Genomic DNA, 19,648 nt, shown 5'->3' on the forward strand with positions numbered 1-19,648 from the left:
CCCCCCCCCCCCTCCTTCTATCGATGCTTCCTGCAAAAAAACATGTTTTAAATTCAGGGAGCACTCTGTTCCACTAATGAATCCCTCCGCTGTCTGCTCACACAGCCTAACTACTCTTTTGGAAGGCCAGCTGACCCTGTTTGTTAGTTTGTAACCCCCCCAGGAAACCCAGGGAATACAAGCAGCAATTGTGATCGGCTCTTCTTCTGCACTTTCTCTTCTTCTGCTTCTTTATGATTGGTTGGGACTGAGACCAGTAAATTGTGTGGAGCAATCAATTTTAGGGCACTTGCAGCTCTTGTCATCTAGTATCTGTCTTTTTTAATAAGACAAACACTTCATATTTTTTTTACATTGATGTTTAACATTTATTTCTGGATAAGAAACACTGAAGGTAAACCTTGACTCTTTTTTTTGCACCCAGAGTTGCACAAGAAAACATTAAAAATATCTTTTCGTTATATAAAATGTACATTTCACATTCACAAACAGAGGCGGAGGGTTGCACAATGGTCAAAAATCAGCTTCAAAATGTCGCTACAGAAAAAAAAGCCTCGCAGCTCTTTTTTTTAATTATTTTTACACAACCTTGTCCTTTAAAGTAGAAATAAAACAACAGCAGTGAAGACGTTCACAATAAAACTTCAAGTCTAAGAGCTTTTCCTATATGAATCAATCCACACCTACATATTTACAAATGTAGTGGAACTAATAAACCACCATGGGGGACTCCTTGCCAGGCCGCTTTCCTCTTCGATAGTTGAACCTGAGTTAATGTGCAGCAGATGGGTGGCACGATGGGATAAGAAAAATAAATACTTTGTTCACATTCATCTAAGAGAGAAGAAATTAAAGGCGTAATGACAGGGATGAACATTCAACACGAGGCAAGACAGAGCTGAGGTGGCATCAAAAACTAAAATACTTGTCAGAAAATAAAAAGGCTTCAATAAATTATTAATAAAAGAGCGAGCCTGAAGAGAGATGATAATGTCTCGCAACATGTAACGTTTCTTCTTGGTGGAATGTACAGGAGAATCAATGCACCATATGAACTTCAGCTAAATGGCTGCTGCTTGTATGAGGAAGGTAAATAATAATAGTCAACTGTAAAAAAAAATTAATATCTCATGTAACACAATGGCACATGATTTAAAAACCATGTTAGACAACATGTATGACAGCACACTCATGTTTGTAGAATAAATACGAAGCCAGTGCGAGGTTAGCTTAGCCTAGTTTAGCATAAAGATTAGAAAACTAGGTATTCACATCTCCAAATCTAAGATGGCCGCTCTGTTTGTCAACAGCAGTGAGCAATTTTGTGCATGTTTGTGTGCACAAAGCTGCTCATGCTAACAGTAGCTATTGCTAGAAGGTACCAAATTTAGACTCCATAACGCAGCCAATTGTTATTTTTTATGCAGAGATTTAACAAATACACTTTAGGAGCAGTACAAGATTTATATTCTATGTATTCTGTTATCTTAGGCTAAGTTGTTTCTGCTGCTGCTAAGCTAAGCTAGGCAGATGCTAGCGGTAGCTTCAGATTTATTGGACAGATATGAGTTGTATCAAGCTTCTTTTCTAACAAAACAAGTATGTGTATTTCCCAAAATGTTGAACTTCTTCCTCATCCTGCCTGCAGCAATTCCTTCAATCACTTCCTGTTTAATAAAGTTGGGACACAACACTCAAGCCTAAAGTAAACATGTGCTACTCCAAAACTCTGCACAACCAACTATAGAGCAACTAAATCTAGCCACCGCCATTTGTCTCTTCAGTCAAGTGTTGCTTTAAAACATGCAGCTTGGAACTTAAATATTGGAATTTTTGGATCCTCTGAAATGCTACTTCTTCTTTATTGTAACCACAACATGGCCGCTTGCTAACAGTCACTTCTCATATTGAAGTCAAAATGTGCAAAAACAGCACATGATTTGGTTCCGTTTCTGTTCCCTTCCTTCATCTCATCCTTTTAGCTCTCATGCTAAATGTCTGGGATGCTCCTAAGGGAAAAACAACCTCATAAATATATGTATGTTGTTTGTTTTTGTTTTTTTGCACATTTACATACAAATAACGCCAACTATTTGATACATAAATACAAATTCAGTCCATATAAAAACAAACGGCACCGTGACTGTTGTTCATCCTCCCATTCACACCCAGCCAACTGTCACTGCATGCACACAGTCATTCGCTGCATCCATGTATTCATGATTCCCCGACCTGTCCCCTCCATCACCACCTGCGTCAAGCATCTAAAACATGCAGAACATTTTAAAGCAACAGAGCTCTTTTGTTTTGTTCGGATTGATTCAATTTGATGATTTTCTTTGTTATTCAATCCTCCCTGCTGCAGGGAATAAATGTCTCCCAATCCTTGTTTCATGCATGGCTCCTTGGTGAATTATGAGTCAGAATAAAGTGCAACTACACCGATTGAAGTCATTTAATCTAACGTAATTTGGATTCTAATTTTGTCAGGGTAAAATTTTAATTAATTTTTAATTAGTGCAAATTAGCTTATGTGCCACAAATATAGACACCACTTTCTTACTGTGCCTGTATATTTGGATCTAGCCTAGTATAATGGTTAGTATTAAAAACCTGCTGCATCTGAAAATACAGTTTAAACAATTTATGTAATTAATGATTCCATCGCCTTTTGGATTTTATGCTAAGCTAAGCTAAGCTAAAGGTTTTTCTGGTGATATTTAAAAGTGAGACAAGTGTGGTATCAATGATCTCATCTCACTCTCAACAACAAGATGAAGTTAATCACATGAATTAAAGAAACAGCCTGCTGAAGTTAAAACAGTACCATGATATTAAATTAAATGACTTGTCACAGTAAATTTAAAATTTTCGCTATGCAGATGTTAACATGAGTAATTTTTACTCTTAAACCCCGTCCCCACCATGGATCCAAGCTTTGTTTATAACCTCAGGTTTTAATCTCTTTTCCTCTGTGCTCTATGTGTCACTTTGGGAGCGGCAGCCATTCTAAGCCACACTGTGGCAAAACAGAAAATGCAGCTGACCTGTCAGCTTGGTCCATGTTCTCAAGATGTAGGAGGTATTTTTTTTTTTTACAATAAATGACTTGACTGTACAGTATAATAGAAGAAAAGAGGACTACAAGAGGGCCAAGTAGTACAGCATACATGAGAGAAGAGCAGGATGGATAGAGGGCTTTTCTTCACTTTGGAAGAGCCTTGACTTATTTCAGCTTTCAAATATCTGCAGAAGTTCAGTGCGCCCTCACTTTGTAGAACTTTATCTCATCTTGGTGACTTTAAGCAGCCAAATAACAATAACAGTCCCTAGCTGACCAATCTTGAACTCCTGCAGAGAAATGAAGCATCAACAAAGCCACGTTCCACTTGACTGAACCTGCTTAAGGAAGCGAATAGAGGAGAGAGGGGAGATTCAGGACTAATAAATCCTGTTTAGTCTAACAGCCTGCGTGAGGAATCCTCTTCAGGGCTGCCGGTTGCCGTACATCAGGGGTATGATGAAAACGGAGATGTCGTCTCCGGACCCCAGACGCTCGTTGGTGATCCTCCAGCCTCTGTCTCTCAGTACACCACGCGCCCGCATCACCAGGTCCTGCGCTGCCATTGTGTACCTGTCGACAGAAGAAGCACTAAGTGATGTCTGATAGTTTGATTATGCTGTATCGCTTATTTTATTACCTCATATACCCCCTGCTTTTGTCTTTAGGGGTAGATGCATGTGGCCTCCGTAATATGATACAACCTAATTACCCTGGGGGGGGGTTGATAAAGTGACTAATCTTAATAATGCTTAGTCGTTTAAATAAATACATAAGATAATAGTAAAGTGCCTACCTATGCAGGTCATCTGGGTCACAGTTGGCTAGAAAAGTGGTGACGGCTTCAGCTACTTCCTGGTTCGAGAGGACGTCCCAGAGTCCGTCCGTTCCCATCACCAGAACATCATCAGCACCGTGCTCATACTGCGTCAGGTTGTACACCTTCACCTGTTGTGACAAACCACATAAAAAACATTATTGGTTAGAACCACACTTTTCTGGAATGGATAAACCCAGCACTACAGCCGTAACACTTCAGTGCAGCTCAGGGAGAGAAGTCTGCAGTAAACACACAATACTTCACTCATACAACAACAGAAGTTCTCTCAGATTGTGCAGACACACAGTAAAAATGTGCACATGCATGCTGAATGTTCCACCAGCACCGGCGACTTCTTTCAAATCTGACTTTCTGAAAAGGATAAAGACACTCAACAGTTTGTGAAAAGCTTGTGTTATCCATACAGTCCAAGGTTGTTCATTTTGACCTCACACAGATAAAAGGCTTCAAAACTTTGGCTACATTTACATAAAGAGAGAAATTTCCAATGAACATGTGCATTCAACCAACGGGGCTCGAGTTCCTCAGTCTGTGCCAGCCTGCACTTCACACAGCGTGACATTTCCATAACTTCATCAATTCAGTGGAGTCTTCCTTTACAGAAACCTCTGTGTGCGAGGTGAGAGTGCTGTTTGTGAGAGGAAGAGAGAGACACACAGAGTGTCAGACACAGAGAGTGCTGAGAGGAATTAAGACTTCCACGTGAACCTGCCATGAACCTCCGGTATTAATGAATTAAAGATCAGAGCACAGAGCTCTGGGAGGAAAAAAAAAGAAAAAAAAAATCGCAAAACTCTATAAGACAAACTACGTCAGGAGATGAAAGCGCTTTGAAACCAGCAGCAGACAGTCAGACAGGTGAGCTCAAGTTCTCGGGCGGCCGACGCCGATCAGACAGAGAGGAAGAACACACTATACCTGCAGTGACTGCGGTGCAGATACTATGTCATGTGATTGGCTGAGGGAACATGAGCAACAACACTCTCCATCTGCAGACTTCTGTTCATACTGATCATCACATGCAGGCTAAAGATTCAGGTCAGTGGTTGTCCAATAACCGAAGGTTGGCGGTTCGAGCCCAGCTCCAGGCACTTTACCCGCATTGCCCGTACGCGCACCTTGGCAGCTACGTCTCTGTCAGTCTCCCCCTGTGGCTACATCGGTAGTTTACCACTGCCAATGTGTGAATGTGGTGTGAATGAATAATGCATCTCAATGTAGAGTGCCCAGCAGGAAGGCACTATCGAAGACCAATGCATTATCATGGGAAAATAAACAATCCACCAAACTCTGTACATATTTAAAGTGAATAGACAGGTTAGCGGCGGTGCTAACTGTTACCTCGGGAACACAGGACAGGAACGGCTTGATGTAGATGTTGGAGTCGTGAACTTTCAGGTCATGGTCACCGAGCCCACGCGTCACTCCGATGGTGGCCAACACCCGTGCCTGTAAGATGTGTTTTATTATTATTTTTACCACAATGTCATAAAACGTAGAGATAATTCAAACTTTTTCTTAATTATAGGCTGTATATTATTTATCCTCTGTATACCGTGTTGGCAGCGGTGTAATGTTGTTACCATAGCAACCCATGCAGATAATGCTGTTATTGTATATGCTGTAATTTAACAGACCATGCTGGAGTCTGAACAAAGTGTACATGTATGACAAAAACTGAAGTGAATTTGTAAGTCATTTTTTTCCCTACACCTGCCCCGCCCTCATCGTGTTCACCTGTGTCTTGTGAGCACCTGAGTCTTCCTCACCAAATAATCCCTGACAAAATCAGCATAATCATCTTCCTCTCTCCTCCGTGCACGCAGGTGATATCAAGGGTTTCAGGAATTACACAATATATGCAACACTGTCAAAAGTTTGCTCGCGCTATTCTTTTAATTATCGACTTCCTTTGCGGTTCACTTCCTCCCTTTAATCCCTTTGAAAAGTCTTTGTTGTGGCCGCTCTTTGACTTCAGCAGCTATTCATCTTACAACACTGTGTGGTCGACAGAAGCCGCTTTCCTTTTTTGATACGGCTTCTTGTTATGTCTCTCTTTGCATCAAACCCAATTGATTGAAAATATGAAACAAACAGAATTTCAAGGCGTTTTCTGCAGTTTATTTGGTGAAGTGTTTTTCTTCTTCTTCTTTTTCTATCCCAGTGGGGATTAACTTCGATTCTCAGAGAGAGGACTGTCATCTCCCAAGTGGTGTGTGTGTCTGTCTGAGAGTGTGTGTGTGTGTGGTAGAGCAGAAGAGATGGACTGTCTCTTCTCTCTTGTAGTCATGGTGTATGCTGACACGCATGTACACACTGTTACACATCAGAGACCAATTGTTCGCCCACTCTCTGGGTGGCTGGCAGGCTAGTAGTCAATGTGTGTGTGTGTGACAATTCTGGAGAAAGTGCTGCAGTCCTGAATTTTGGAAACGACACATACACAGCAGCACACACAGCCACGTACCTTTTTCCCTTCTCCATATATGAGTGGAAACTTGAGGTCTTCATCCTCGATTGTCTTGTAGGCCCTGTGTGTGTGTGTGTGAGGGGAGAAAAGAAAAGCAGACACAGGCGGTGAATTTTTCACACAAACAAATGAGCATCTACACCCTTTTTATCCATGTTACTCTTTAGTTTCACTCTCACAGCCTTCATCTACCTTGCTTCTAAGAGGGAACAGCTCCATTATATGCTAGTTAGCACCTAGCTGCTGAATATAGTGGAGCACTTTGCAACAATACAGCCTCATATTTCTCCTGGTTGGATGAATATAGAGCTAAAAAAATGTTTATGCTAATGTTTTCCCACATGCATATATTCTGATTGCATTCCAAATTTCCAGCTGGCTGCAGAAAACACTATTATACTATTCTATGATTTAGTAGTAAAGATATTATTGTGCATCTTTACACAACAGTCTTCTGGTGTCTGTGTGATGTAATATGAGGTTGTTTTTTTCCCCCATTCCAATGTACTGTATTTATTTCAGATATGTCTGTTGTATTTATTGTCCAGCGTAGTAATGAAACTAGCACACAGGTGACAAACGGTGCCATCCTAGCTTACATCGCGATGCGAGATGAGTGCATCTCTCGAGTGCAATAACAAATGTTTTTGCTGCTGAAAAATTTAGTGAGAAAATGCGGAGGGGAGGCAGGGAGTCTGAGACTGCACGAGCAAACAACAAAAAGTTCAAATGGAAGGAGAAGATCTGAAAACTGACTTGGAAAAGCAGAGCTTTGATGTCAGACTGAAAGACTCCGCAGCTGACGCTGATGTACTTAAACTTGCTAGATTAGGTTTGGCGTCAGCAGTCGGCGGAGAATATCAACGACTTCAAACGGCTTCATATCTGACCAGGGTTTGCTCCGTCTGTCAGTCCATGTCTGTCTCTGCTCTGTCTCAACGGTGAGCTGTGCACTTTTCCCGACCCACACAGGATCGTCTCCGTCTGTCTGGATTTCTGCCTGTGCGTCTTTGTTCAGGGGAGGCAGAGAGACACAGCTCCATTAACCATCACCCCTGCTTGTCAAACTATCACCTCCAGTGGAGTGACAGAGACAGCAGGAAACGGTGCTACCTCATCTTCTCACTGTTTAATCTCAATGAGAGTGGATTGTGTTAACTTTGACTTTAAAAACCATCACACACAACCTGGGCCAGCATCAGATGACAAACACACAAAGTCAGAGGATAGTTAATGAGCTGGAGACTAAAACAGAGCCACAAAGTGAGTGTTTGAGTACACATGCCCAACTCAAAAAAATGCCAGTGTTGCTCTATATCTAATATGGAAGTAACACTTTTGCTAATATGGTAAGATGCTGGCATGTTGCTGTAAATCAGGTGTAAATTCTTTAATAAAATACAACTACAGTGACACAGTGTGGACAAAATGCCCCCAGATGACATGAAGAAAAACAAGACAGTAGCTGACACGGTGACACATCCTGGCTGACACCTTCTGCTCCTGAGGGGCGGTCAGGTTGTGAAATATACATCACACACCACAACAGGCACAGTACTATACAGAATGTGTGTGTGTGTGTGTGTGTGTGAAAACACACCTCATTACTGGCTTCCACAGCATCCACAGTCAAACAGCATGGTGTCTGGATAACCCACAGAACACTGCACATACAGGCCCATCTCTGCTGTATCATTATATCATATCGGGTTAGGCTGCTCTCTCATTAGCTCTCTGCTGGTCTCCTCCGCTGCCGCTGCATATGTGAGTATATAGGCAGTGGTAAAGGAAGAGCTTCTGCAGAAGCATACTCTGATCTTTTTTTTTCCAGATTATTGTGTTATTTAATATGAATGCAGCTGGAGAGAGCTGAGGGGTTTTGCTATCACAGAACATTAGCAGCTCCCATTGTACATGGTATTTAGAGTGGTATAATACACTGTAACTCAGATATTGTGGGGGAGGCAGGAGTCTGCAACCTTTTCCTGGGTTAGGGAGAAAATGGAAAAACAGACAGGGGGACCACGTACCACCCATTCATGGTGAAGTCTCTGTAGAGCATCCTCTTGCCCACCTCCTTCCTCTGAACTCTCCGGGGAAATTCCAGGTGTGTGAACTCATTTCCTAACAGGTGAGGCTGCATGTAACCCTGGAGGGCAGAGATGATGGTCTTAAAAGTCTGGCAGCAGAAATAAGTGATATGCAATGCAAAGAACATGAGGTCTTAGTGATGCTTCTCAAATGTTAGCTTAGCCTACCTTTTTTCTCACACTGATTATATATATATTTAATAGACATGCACAGACATGTATCTGACACTGTAAATTAACTGCATGCCGATGTGTTTGTGAAGGAAAATATAAAATCTGCATCCTTTCACCGCTTTCATGGCCCTAACGAAACATAACAGCTCCTTCTATCTTTGTATTTGACGCACATTCATTTATTTATTTATTTTCTCATTCATGAAATCAAACCCAAACATGGAAATGCAGAAATGAGTGAGTCACCGCCATTGTCTATAAAAAGGTCAATCAAAGGCCAGCTATTCTTGGCCGCCAAGCTTCGCCGCCTGCTTGATTTTCCCTGTTCTATGTGAAACTGATGGAAAAGCAGAAGAAGAAGCAGCGCTGTGCTGATTGTGAGAGTCAACAGGTTTAGTTCAGGTCAGGTTGTTGTGGTCATGTAACCGTATTGTAGTACACTGACCACCATTTTCAGTCTACTATAAGGGATGGCAGTTCATCTCTCTTTTGGTATTATAGAAACAGAGAACATGGGTAGTTCCCCTTGTTTTCTTACCAGGAACTGGAGTCGCTTTCGTTCTGACTCTGGCGTGAACTCTGCCGACATGGCAATGATCTCATTGCTTCTAATAATGATAGCCCTGCAGACACACACGGAACACAGCAGAAAGTAAAGCACATGTAACCATACATTCAGCTGTAAAGCTCCTCGTGCAGCCCCTTCATGTTAATGGCTGGAAAACACATACCTGCTGTCACCCGCGTTCCCAACGTAGAGTTTTCCCAGCAGGTAAACCACAGTGAGAGCCGTGCATCCTCCTGTGATGTTGTAAAACTGCTTCTCCCGTTCGATTTGGGCATCCTAAGAGAAATGGAAGGGCAGTTTTGTTGAAGGAAATAGCTACAGAAACCTCCCACACTCATCCCAGCAACACAGACACAGCGTGGGCACTGTTTCAGACTGATTGATTGGTTTAACCTGGAGCTGTGATTCTGTGTCAGCAAGAATTGTGCCTGAATAATGCAGACAGCATCATCAGAAGGATTTTAACAAATGCAAACTGCTCCTCTTGAGGTTGAGAATGTTTCTGGTCCAACCGTTTTCCACCTGTGTAAAATAATGAAAAGGAAATTTTCCAGATTCACAGTTCAGACGGAGTTCACAGCAGCAGCTTTTCTCCTGCAGGCTTTAAACGTCTTCTGCAGAGGCCGCAGCTTTAACTGATGCAGTGATAATCTTCTACAAAGGATGTCAAATCGAGTGTAAGAGTGCTAGTTAACTCCAAGGGAAGGGTAGCAGAGGGGGCTGATATATATATATATATATATATATATATATATATATACATATACATATACATTAGATCTGAACACCCAAGGGTCCAGCTTGACCTGCTTGTACTGCTTTACAGTGCCATCTAGTGGTGATACCGTGCCGGCTTTGGCATCACTTTTTAAAACAGTGCAGAAAAATGACATTAAATGAAACAACTGAAAGGTATAACACTACACTACGACCCAGGATGTCTGCTAAATTCAGAAGCTAACTATCTAAGACATATTTAGTGAATGCTTTTAGCAACAGACAATGCTGAATGGTTGAGTGGCATTTGGCCAGCAGCCATCTTTTCATAACCCAGCCCTTTGATGCCTGTTGAAATGAGCTGTAAATAGCGATGCTGAAGGTTGTGGCCTACAAATAACCTTTGTATGCATCTCTGCTGGTAACTGTGTGAGAGCCTTTCAGTCCTCTGTTTAGAATATGAGCACATGTAGTATGGCATCGGACACAGTGAGGCTTTGGTTTGCGTATGTCCTTATATATTTGTTGTGTACTTAAAGAGCGTGAACTGACAAAATGTGCAAATTACAATAGAATTTGTGCTCAACAGTCTTCTCTAAATCTATAAAACAATAACCCATCCATGACAAATTGTCATGTTAAAACAAAGAATGTAATTTGAGTCAACAGTTCCTTAAAGGTAGGGTAGGAGATTTTGAAAACTCAGTGAGAGTCAGCCAGATTTTGAAAGTAAACACACGCCCCTTTCTCTCTGAGCTCACCCCGAAGCCACGCCTCCCAATCACATGAACATGCATTACCTGAAGACGAGCTGCGGTCTGTGACTTCGGCCATCATGCACTTAACCTCTCTGGTGCGTGCAGAGTAGGAAGACAACCAGCCAATACTCCGCACAGGGTTGTCCCGGAGGATTGGCTGATGTTTTTAGCTTTTTATAGCTTCCATATTAATAGTAATGGTTAGGATTAGGATTAAGATTAATATTCTTCATTTTAATGCGAACCTGCCGAATTAATTGGTTGCTATCGGATTGTAAAAAGAAGTTACACTAATTTAACAAAACTGCATCAGAATGAAATTTCCTACCCTACCTTTAGGAAATCTCTTTGTCTTCAATCTAAATTGTTTTCTTCAAAATTTACATATTTATCATTTAATTATGTTATGTTATTTTATATCTATTTTTTAGAATACCACTGTCTCAGTTAAAATAAAAGCAGAACGTGGGTTGCTGTAGTGAGGACTAAAGCCTAGGTTTCGTCTCTCTCCTTTGCTGAGATATTTCAGGTTTTCTGGTGTGAAAAAAATATGACAAGCTTGTGACGGAAAAAGGTGGCTGATACTGGAGTGATGATGTGTCCGACAGAGGAACATAGTAATAAACACCTTTCTGTGACCTCTGGTTGTGTTTCTCTACAGCCTGAGATGTAATGAAGCCTGACTGTGACTTCCTCTGAACGCTTGTCACCTGTCTCTCACCATCTCTTTGAATGCGTTCTCTATGGCTCCTATCACCAGGCTCTCGTGCTGGATCTTCTTCTCAGTGAAGAAGCGCGGTGGGGGTGGAGTGCTGCACGGTGAACCCGGGGCGCCCGCGGCCCCGCGAAGGGAAGCGGCACGGGTCAGCGCGCGGTGAGGGCCGGGGGTTGTTCCTTGGAGGTAGAGGTCGGCATCAGGCTCCTCTCCCAGCACTGTGGGAGGTGGGGACGCTAGATTACGCAGGATCTCGATGACGGCCTGAAGCTGGCAGGCGATGTGGTGCTGCAGCAGGCGAGAGGCGACAACTGCCGCACCGGAGCCAGCGTGGCCATCGAACAGGGCCCAGTAGTGGTACACAAGTCCTTCATAGTCCTAGAAAGAAAATTAAAACATCATCATCTTCATAACGGACATCTTCACATACCCACAGATGTGGATACCCACAGGGTGATCATGCATTACAGACACAGACAAAATGGCGGTTCAGAAACATCTGTCTGACCACTTGAGCCAAAGTGATGCAAAATTTGAGGTAATAACCACAAATGGTCAAAAAATACACATAAATGATGAATGCTGGATGTGTAAAAGGAGTGAGTCATGGGGGGGAGTCACCCAGGAGAGAACATCATGACTCATTAGGCTGAGTAGTGTGCAGCAGAGGTCAAAAGCTCATTTTCTCTCCATTCTGTCCATTCACAATGTTTCCCTCTGGACATTTTCCATCGAAAGACTTTTTTCCCACAGCTCAGAGGGTGTAACCCTGGCAACCTAGTCAGACAGACATCTGTCCACACTGCTTCCTCTAACAGTCAGTTCTCACAGTCTGAAGATATACAATGTCAGTGTGTGTGACAGATAGTCCACATCCACAATGAGTATTACTTTCCTGGAACAGTATCAGCTATGGTCTGGAAACATTTGGCCATTACCAGGCTTTCATGTCTGTAACATTCATTGTGTGTGTGTGTGTGTCCATACCTCTCCCAGTTTGCTGTGCTCCATTCTAAGCCCAAGGCCCTCACCGTTGGGTAAGGAGTTGCGCCTCTTGGCGGTGGGGGTCTTGCTGGGCGTAGAGGGAGGACAGTAACTCATCGGCCTCCTCCTCACCACTACCACCTCACAGCAGGCCTGGTCCTCATTTAGTGCACTTTTACCAGCATTAATGACCCTGGAAATAGCAACAAGAACACAGCTGGAGTCATATTTTAGGTGTTGACAGCTTCTCTGCAGCTCATTCTGAGATCTGACAGGCGCATGTCACATGGCCACAAAGCTGTCCAGGTAAGGTTCACATCCTGAAGTGATTTAAGTCTGATTCAGATTTGAACTGGGTTGGAATTAGCAGCATTTAAGCATCTTAGCTTTGTGACAAGTAGGTGAAAGAAATATTCTCAAAGCACTCATTGGCAGTTTTGATTTATGTTTCTGGATTTAGTTTCATTTTGTTGTTGTTGTTAAAAAGGGTTTAGGTTTTTTTTATTAGCTTCACTGTGAGTTAATAATATGAGGGACATATAAAAGGTTTATTTCACTTTTTTCCCATTTTTTCCATCAACACTCTAATGAGACTGCTTACTAATGTTTTTTAGCTGATCTAAAACCTTTCGAAATACAACCGGCAGCACTTTTCTTTGCAACAATTTTACAATTAAAGGTAGGGTAGGAGATTTTGAAAACTCTGTGAGAGTCAGCCAGATTTCAAAAGTAAACACATGCCCCTTTCTCTCAGAGCTCACCCCAAAGCCACGCCTCCCAATCACATGGACGCGCATTACCTGAAGACGAGCTGCGGCCTGTGACTTCGGCCATCGTGCACGTACCTCTCTGGTGTGCGCAGAGCAGGAAGAGAGTGACAACCAGCCAATACTCAGCGCAGAGTCCACCCGGTTTTATAGCTTCCACACATGATTAATATTCTTCGTTTTAAAGCGAAACCGCCGAACTAATTGGTTGCTATCAGATTGTAGAGAGACGTTACACTAATTTAACAAAAAGTGCATCAGAATGAAATCTCCTACCTTACCTTTAATTGCTTATTTTTGTATTCGGATCTTTTATCGTTCAACCCAAAGGCAGACGGGATTATTCACACATTTTCATATGCTATGCTATTGTCTGCAGACAATGTCGTCTGTGTCATTTCTGTTTCAGTCAGAATAGTCGGGCAAACATTCATCTTCCTGCCTCACCCTCGGTCACGTTTTGTCTAATCAGCAGAAAGACCTCGGTGTTGGGTCTTTTTACAGTGATGATGTTTATCAAATAGAAGGAAACTATGTCGAAAAACATGTGCAATAAATAATTAATTATAAAGAATTTCATGACAGATTGAAAGTCTGGATAACAGCTATAGTGGCTGATGTAATTGGGCTACCAAAAAAAGTGAGTGTGGCATACATCTCTGGAGGCTGTTCTGTGTGTGTGTGTTCAGCATTTCTATATATAGTCCCAGACCGTGTGTGGTTTTCTGCTAGGCAGCACATTTGTCTGGTCCTCCTTGTTAGAAAATAACAGAGATGAGATGTTTGTATTTATGTGGTTTAAATCATGCATGTGGGATGTTTACTTATAGATGCACTATTTTAAGAGGAGATAAAACCATCAGTATGTGTATGTGTGCTGCACCTGTCTGATCTGGGGTTCAACAAAAGAGAAGAGGAAGAGGAGTGAGGGTTCTCCTGTTTTAATGGTTGCAGTACTTTGATAGTAATGTGCAATACAACATTCAACAGCCATCATGTTCAAGGGGCGAATACTCTTGCCCTGCGCTCAAATCGAATGCTTCACCACACAGGACGTTTCCTCTGAGTTATTACGGTCGTAAAACACTCTGCTGCATCGACCGCTTATGAGCTTGTTGATACACAGAAACCTGCTTCACATAATCTGGCTGTCAGCAGTAATGTAATGGCCCCTGTGTGTGTGTGTGTGTGTGTCACGAGTTAAATGAAAAAAGGTTCAGATTTTTAACCTTAATGTTGAAACTATTACACAAAACAATTATCCTCCTCCACAACTACACAGCATTTAATCCAATGATTGTCATGAAAGCTGCAGCTAGTGCTATTGTGTGCCTGTGATTGGGAGCACTCGTGCAAACTCATTTGTCCTTATTTGACCATTTGGAGGAAGAATGATTACATTTCCCTGCCAATCACATTTTTGTTTCATTCGGCACAATTAGCTTCCCTTCCCATTAGGAACAAAACCTAATTTCCCCCTCCATTGTCAGACATCTAATGCCCTTTTTGTTTCTCTACCCTCGGCAACTGATTCTGGACCAGACAGTGGCCCAAAGGATGGGATAATTATTTGGTGAAGCACAATGGTTCAAAGCTTTGGACCACATGAAAGAAACAATAGCAAAACAACTGTGTGTTCAATAAAACTGTCTCCGAAATGTATTACAGTATACTGTGTTGGTCAGGACTGTACCACCATCTGAAGACAAGAGATAAGAAAATATAATAGCGAAGTTGTACAGTTTAAATGGAGAGATGTGATTGGACATTACTAAAAAAAGTCTCATCTTTCTACAACACAAAAAAGTAATTCTAGCCCAGCCAACAAAAGGTGTAGGCAAAATCGATAATAAAACACAAGCAAATAAATAGACACACATTGAAACATATATTGTTCTATTAAATAACGTCTCAGTTCATTTACATGTTTATGATTCAGTGGTATTTAAATGCTTGGATAAGACACTATGGGTCTGTGTAACTAGTTTGTTGTGTACATGTGGAGGCGTGCTCAGTTGTACAACCTAACATCACAGCTATTAAGTGTTAATCTTGACCTCTTATTATTGAGTAGTTGATGATGGCTGACAGCGAATCAGAGCAGCATTAAGGTTTGACGTCCGGAGAAATGCGGCGGGCACAGCAAACAGATACAAACAGGCCCAAAGGACCAGTGTGAAACTACCCGAGGATTTCTCCAGTGAGCCTGGTCAATGCAGAGTTCCTGCGGTGTAACGGGAGGTTTCTGGGGTTTTCAGAAGGTAAACACTCTGTAATTGAATGTTTATTCGTCTCAGAATGTGAGATAATGAAGTGGAAAAGCTCGCTATTAGCATGTTAGCATTCACTGTAATGCTGTTGCTATATGACTAAGCTAACTCTACTGCTAAGTGCAAAGCTAAGTAAGCTCGGAGTTTGTTTATTGAAAGACTTTAAGTTGAGAAACTTGACTAAGAGGTGTTAGCTGTGCTCGCTGAAGGACTATTTCTGCCGGAGGGAGCATAACCTGGAGTTCAGCTACACATTACGTCATTGCAGCATCTGGTTGTTGATGCTGCCTAATGGCTGCTGGCGTCCCCCCTTCATCTCATCACCCTCTTTGCTGTCCAGTTACCTGTTCATTCTACAGGCTACCAGCTGACTGTCTGCTGAGGTCGTGAGTAGACGGTGCTCATACATTCATTTGTTTTTCTGGCTTTACTGAATAGCTCAGTTTTAGACCACAGCATCTCCGCAGGCCTGCGTCCTTTTTATTCATTTAGAGGACTTTAATTTAGCTGTGTGTGTGTGTCCTTTATGTTCAGTATGGGTAGAGATTTGTTATAGTGACAAAACAAAATGTCAGTATGTATGAACCAAACAACTGTGTTAACATGATTTAGGACATAATATTGAACACTTTATTATTATTTTGTTAGAATTGTATATTTTCACCAAATCAATACTTTGCATTTAAAGTACTGTGAGTTGCAAGGGCAAACAAGTTGTAATTCATAACTTCCTGCTAAGTGGAGGCACCACCAGTGATTTTAATTCAGGATAAGTGTTAAAATAGAGACCTACCAGTAATATAATCCTTTGGTTTAACACTGTACATTTTTTTCCGGTTGTAAAATGTTTTTCTAGCAGATCTTAAAGGTAGGGAGATTTTGAAAACTCAGTGAGTCAGCCAGATTTGGAAAATAAACACACGCCCCTTTCTCACCCTGAAGCCACGCCTCCAATCACATGGACGCGCATTACCTGAAGTCTGTGACTTCGGCCATCATGCACGTAACCTCTCTGGTGCGCGCAGAGCAGGAAGAGAGTGACAACCAGCCAATACTCCACGCAGGGTCCACCCGGAGGATTGGCTGATGTTTTTAGTGTTTTATAGCTTCCACAGATGATTCATATTCTTTGTTTTAATGTGAAACTGCCGAACTAATTGGTTGCTATCGGATTGTAAAGAGAAGTTACACCAATTTAACAAAAAGTGCATCAGAATGAAATCTCCTACCCTACCTTTAAGCCTCATTTATTTATAAATCAACATAAATAACTACACTAAAGCAGTGATGTGCATCATTATGTCTTTATCCAAATAAACATACACTATTCCTTAGGTTTCCTTATGTTGAGTTAAGCAACATAGCAGTTATGACACTACAGCAAAGGTGGGGACACAATTTTAGTGTTTCTGCATAAAAAAATGTATCAAGATATTCAATTAATGTAAAGGTGAGACCTGAGGCTGCTGTAATGAGAACAGAGGAGGGTTTAATTACAGATAAATGTTAATAAAAGCTGAAGCCGTTAACCACATGAGACACTTTGTGCCTGCTCTGAGTATCACAGTGTGAATTTTGTTGAAGACAGAGAGAGAAAGGAAGATGTAACTACTAACCTGACTGACAATTTAACAATCAAATAATCAAAGCCTAGTGATGAATTCATTTGAGAGTAAAACTCTGGGAACAGATAGATGTTCTTGAGGGAAATCTGCATGGACTGGTTTGATAAAGGTGACCTAGCACATTGGAAAAGATCATAATCAGGCTTGTGAGGGCAGATAAATGGCACGTAATGGCATCCATTAAATAATGTATGCTTTTCTATAAGCTACTCACTATGATGCACCACTTTACTTGAGTATATATTAACCGCACGTGATAAGAGAGGAGGCAGATTTAAAGATTCAAAATATTGATAAGCAGGAAACATTGTTATCTATTGATAGTCCCAGATCTTTATCATGATACTGATACAGTGGTCTGGTATCAGGGTGGAGAACCAGATTGCCATCTAGGAGCTGATTTATGTGGCACATTAACCAGGGGAGGAAATGGATACAGCAGGGAGGAGCTGATCAGGTGATAGCTAAACGACTCTGGTGCTGCTTTTTCAAACAAGCACTGCAGCCAAAAAGCCAATCATATCATGGATTCTATGGGGTCGGTGTCATGCAGTACAGAGAGATGCAAAGTGGTAGGGATGAACTTATTATCGATCCTACATACTACACCCAGTGTTCTATACCAATAACTTCTCAATCCATATGTTCAAAGTAAAAGTTTAAACCCGCAGTTTGTTGCTGTTGTGTGTCATCTCAGGAAAAAATAGAACAGTAACAAAGTTTTAACAATATGTGCAACTTAAAGGACTTATATTAAAAATATAAAAGAGAAAACATGTGCGTAAAGGATGCCGGAAGAATAGGGATGATAGTAGTTGTTTGATGGAGCTGTGCATGTGCTGTTATTGCTCTCTGTAGGCTTTTAGAGTGCAAGATTGCAAGATATCTCTGCTAATGGAACAGCATGTAAACCCTACAGTCAGTTAACCAGGATATGACTTGGCTTCACTGTAAAATGAGATTATTGACATGAGATCACACACAGCTTAAACTGAGCCCTGTGTAATTATCAAATACTGCTGGCACTGTACAATCGTCCTAACCAGCTTTCTGTGAGTCTATATTCTGTCTGCAGACAGCATGCTAGCTTACACTGTATTTGGTTTAAATCCTGGAAGGTTGCATGCAAGTGGATCCAAAACCAATGAGATGGATGCACAACAGGTGCAGCCTGGCTTCAACTTAATGCTCCAAATTCACAGAGGTTCTTTTATTCAACCTAAGAAGGAGCAAACTGAGTCAAAGTGATGCACCTGCTGCCTTTCGGGCCTCCACAGCACCGTGTGCTTCACAATAAATGACACATGAAAGAAAAGAGGAGCAGCATTGAGGCCAGCTGCTGTCTTGTTACTTACTCAGCGTATCCGGTGGCCCACGGTAATCTCCTGGTTTCCTTCAGGATGAGGATTGGCCGGGCTATGTGGTCAGCGGAGCACTCGATCTCATCCGGGGACAGTCCAAGGAACTCCGGTCTCATATATGGGAATTTTAACGGCATATCGTTACCTGGATTCCCGCCCCCTCCGGAGCTGCCGCCTGCCATGATTCCGCCCATGAAGCCGGCCACTGCTGACTTGACCCTGGTGAGCATGTTGTTGGCGCGTCGCGGCGGGTTGTCCGTCGGGCGGTGCGCGGCGCCGCGGCTGCCTTTCCCCGGATTCCCCCCCAGCTCGGCCGCGCTGGTCGACGAGAGGCTCAATGGAGAATGAAGCGGCGGCGGAAGAGGAGGAGGAGGAAGAGGATGAGGAGACCCGCAGACGGTTAGGGCTTCATTCGTTCAGAGCAGGAACAACAACAGCCGCACCCGGAGGAGGCGAGGAGGAGATGAGGGTGGAAACAGTGGTGATGCTTTAGGTAAAACCCCGCACACCTCCATGGAGAGTCGTATTGATAACAGCCGTCGTGAACGCGGAAATACACTGAAGATTAACGGGTCATGTGACGCGTCCATGGATGCACACTGCAAAAAAAAATCCAGTTTTACAACCAACACTGGGTTATTATTAAATGACTTGTAGAGCATACGGTCATAAATAATGTTTAATTTCAAATAAACATTTATCTGCCATTTGTATCAATTTAAATTATTCATTAAATTTCAGGGATCAATTACAAATAGTGATGATATCTCCTTTAAACACTCAAAAAAATGCTCGGTTGAAAAAGTAACCCAACAGCTGGGTCAACATGGGACAAATAATAATAATTAGTGCCCGAGCACGAAACGTGCGAGAGCCCTATTGAAATGCAAGCGTTTCTTATTATTTTTATTGTTATTATTATTATTATTATTATCATCGGTTATTCTTAGTCCGGACACGGTATGGCGAATTTGACCCCCTGGACGTGCTCAAAAACTCACCAAATTTGGCACAAAATTGTCCAATCCTAGCGCCACCTACTGGCGGTATGAATTGTGTTCGTGCTGATTTCCATGTTCCACACCTGGTATTTGAACAAACTCTTCCTAGGGAAAGACTCTGATAGACCCGAGATTTTGTCACATGGTTCTGAAGACATGGCTGAGCAAAAGTTATCAAAAACGCAGCTCAATGTTACACCGTGTGGGCGTGGCAACGCCATGAAGTTGACCCTTCGCCACCATAGA

General features: G+C 42.2%; 1 protein-coding gene across 1 annotated transcript; it reads right to left on the reverse strand.

Annotated features, from left to right (window-relative positions):
* Positions 1 to 486: 486 nt before the first annotated feature.
* On the reverse strand, positions 487 to 18,943 carry LOC114432262 (protein phosphatase 1H-like). The gene is made up of 10 exons (XM_028400161.1): positions 18,396 to 18,943; positions 12,382 to 12,571; positions 11,401 to 11,772; positions 9,368 to 9,480; positions 9,175 to 9,259; positions 8,403 to 8,521; positions 6,370 to 6,433; positions 5,244 to 5,351; positions 3,858 to 4,009; positions 487 to 3,634 (listed from the first exon to the last, which is right to left on the reverse strand). The coding sequence occupies exons 1-10, from the start codon at positions 18,629 to 18,631 to the stop codon at positions 3,487 to 3,489; spliced, it is 1,587 nt and encodes a 528-aa protein (XP_028255962.1). The 5' UTR covers positions 18,632 to 18,943; the 3' UTR covers positions 487 to 3,486.
* Between the last annotated feature and the right edge of the window lie 705 nt (positions 18,944 to 19,648).

Source organism: Parambassis ranga, chromosome 2 (genome assembly GCF_900634625.1).
Source record: "Parambassis ranga chromosome 2, fParRan2.1, whole genome shotgun sequence".
Classification (NCBI taxonomy): domain Eukaryota; kingdom Metazoa; phylum Chordata; class Actinopteri; family Ambassidae; genus Parambassis; species Parambassis ranga.

What these genes read in the sequence shown, in the direction of transcription:
- LOC114432262 (XM_028400161.1), bottom strand. Translation starts at nt 18,631, where the DNA reads ATGCTCACCAGGGTCAAGTCAGCAGTGGCCGGCTTCATGGGCGGAATC. An exon ending in GGGAACGCGGGTGACAGCAG is followed by an intron (nt 9,260 to 9,367) that starts GTATGTGTTTTC and finishes GTGTGTCTGCAG; the next exon opens with GGCTATCATTATTAGAAGCA. An exon ending in TATATGGAGAAGGGAAAAAG is followed by an intron (nt 5,352 to 6,369) that starts GTACGTGGCTGT and finishes CACATCTTACAG; the next exon opens with GCACGGGTGTTGGCCACCAT.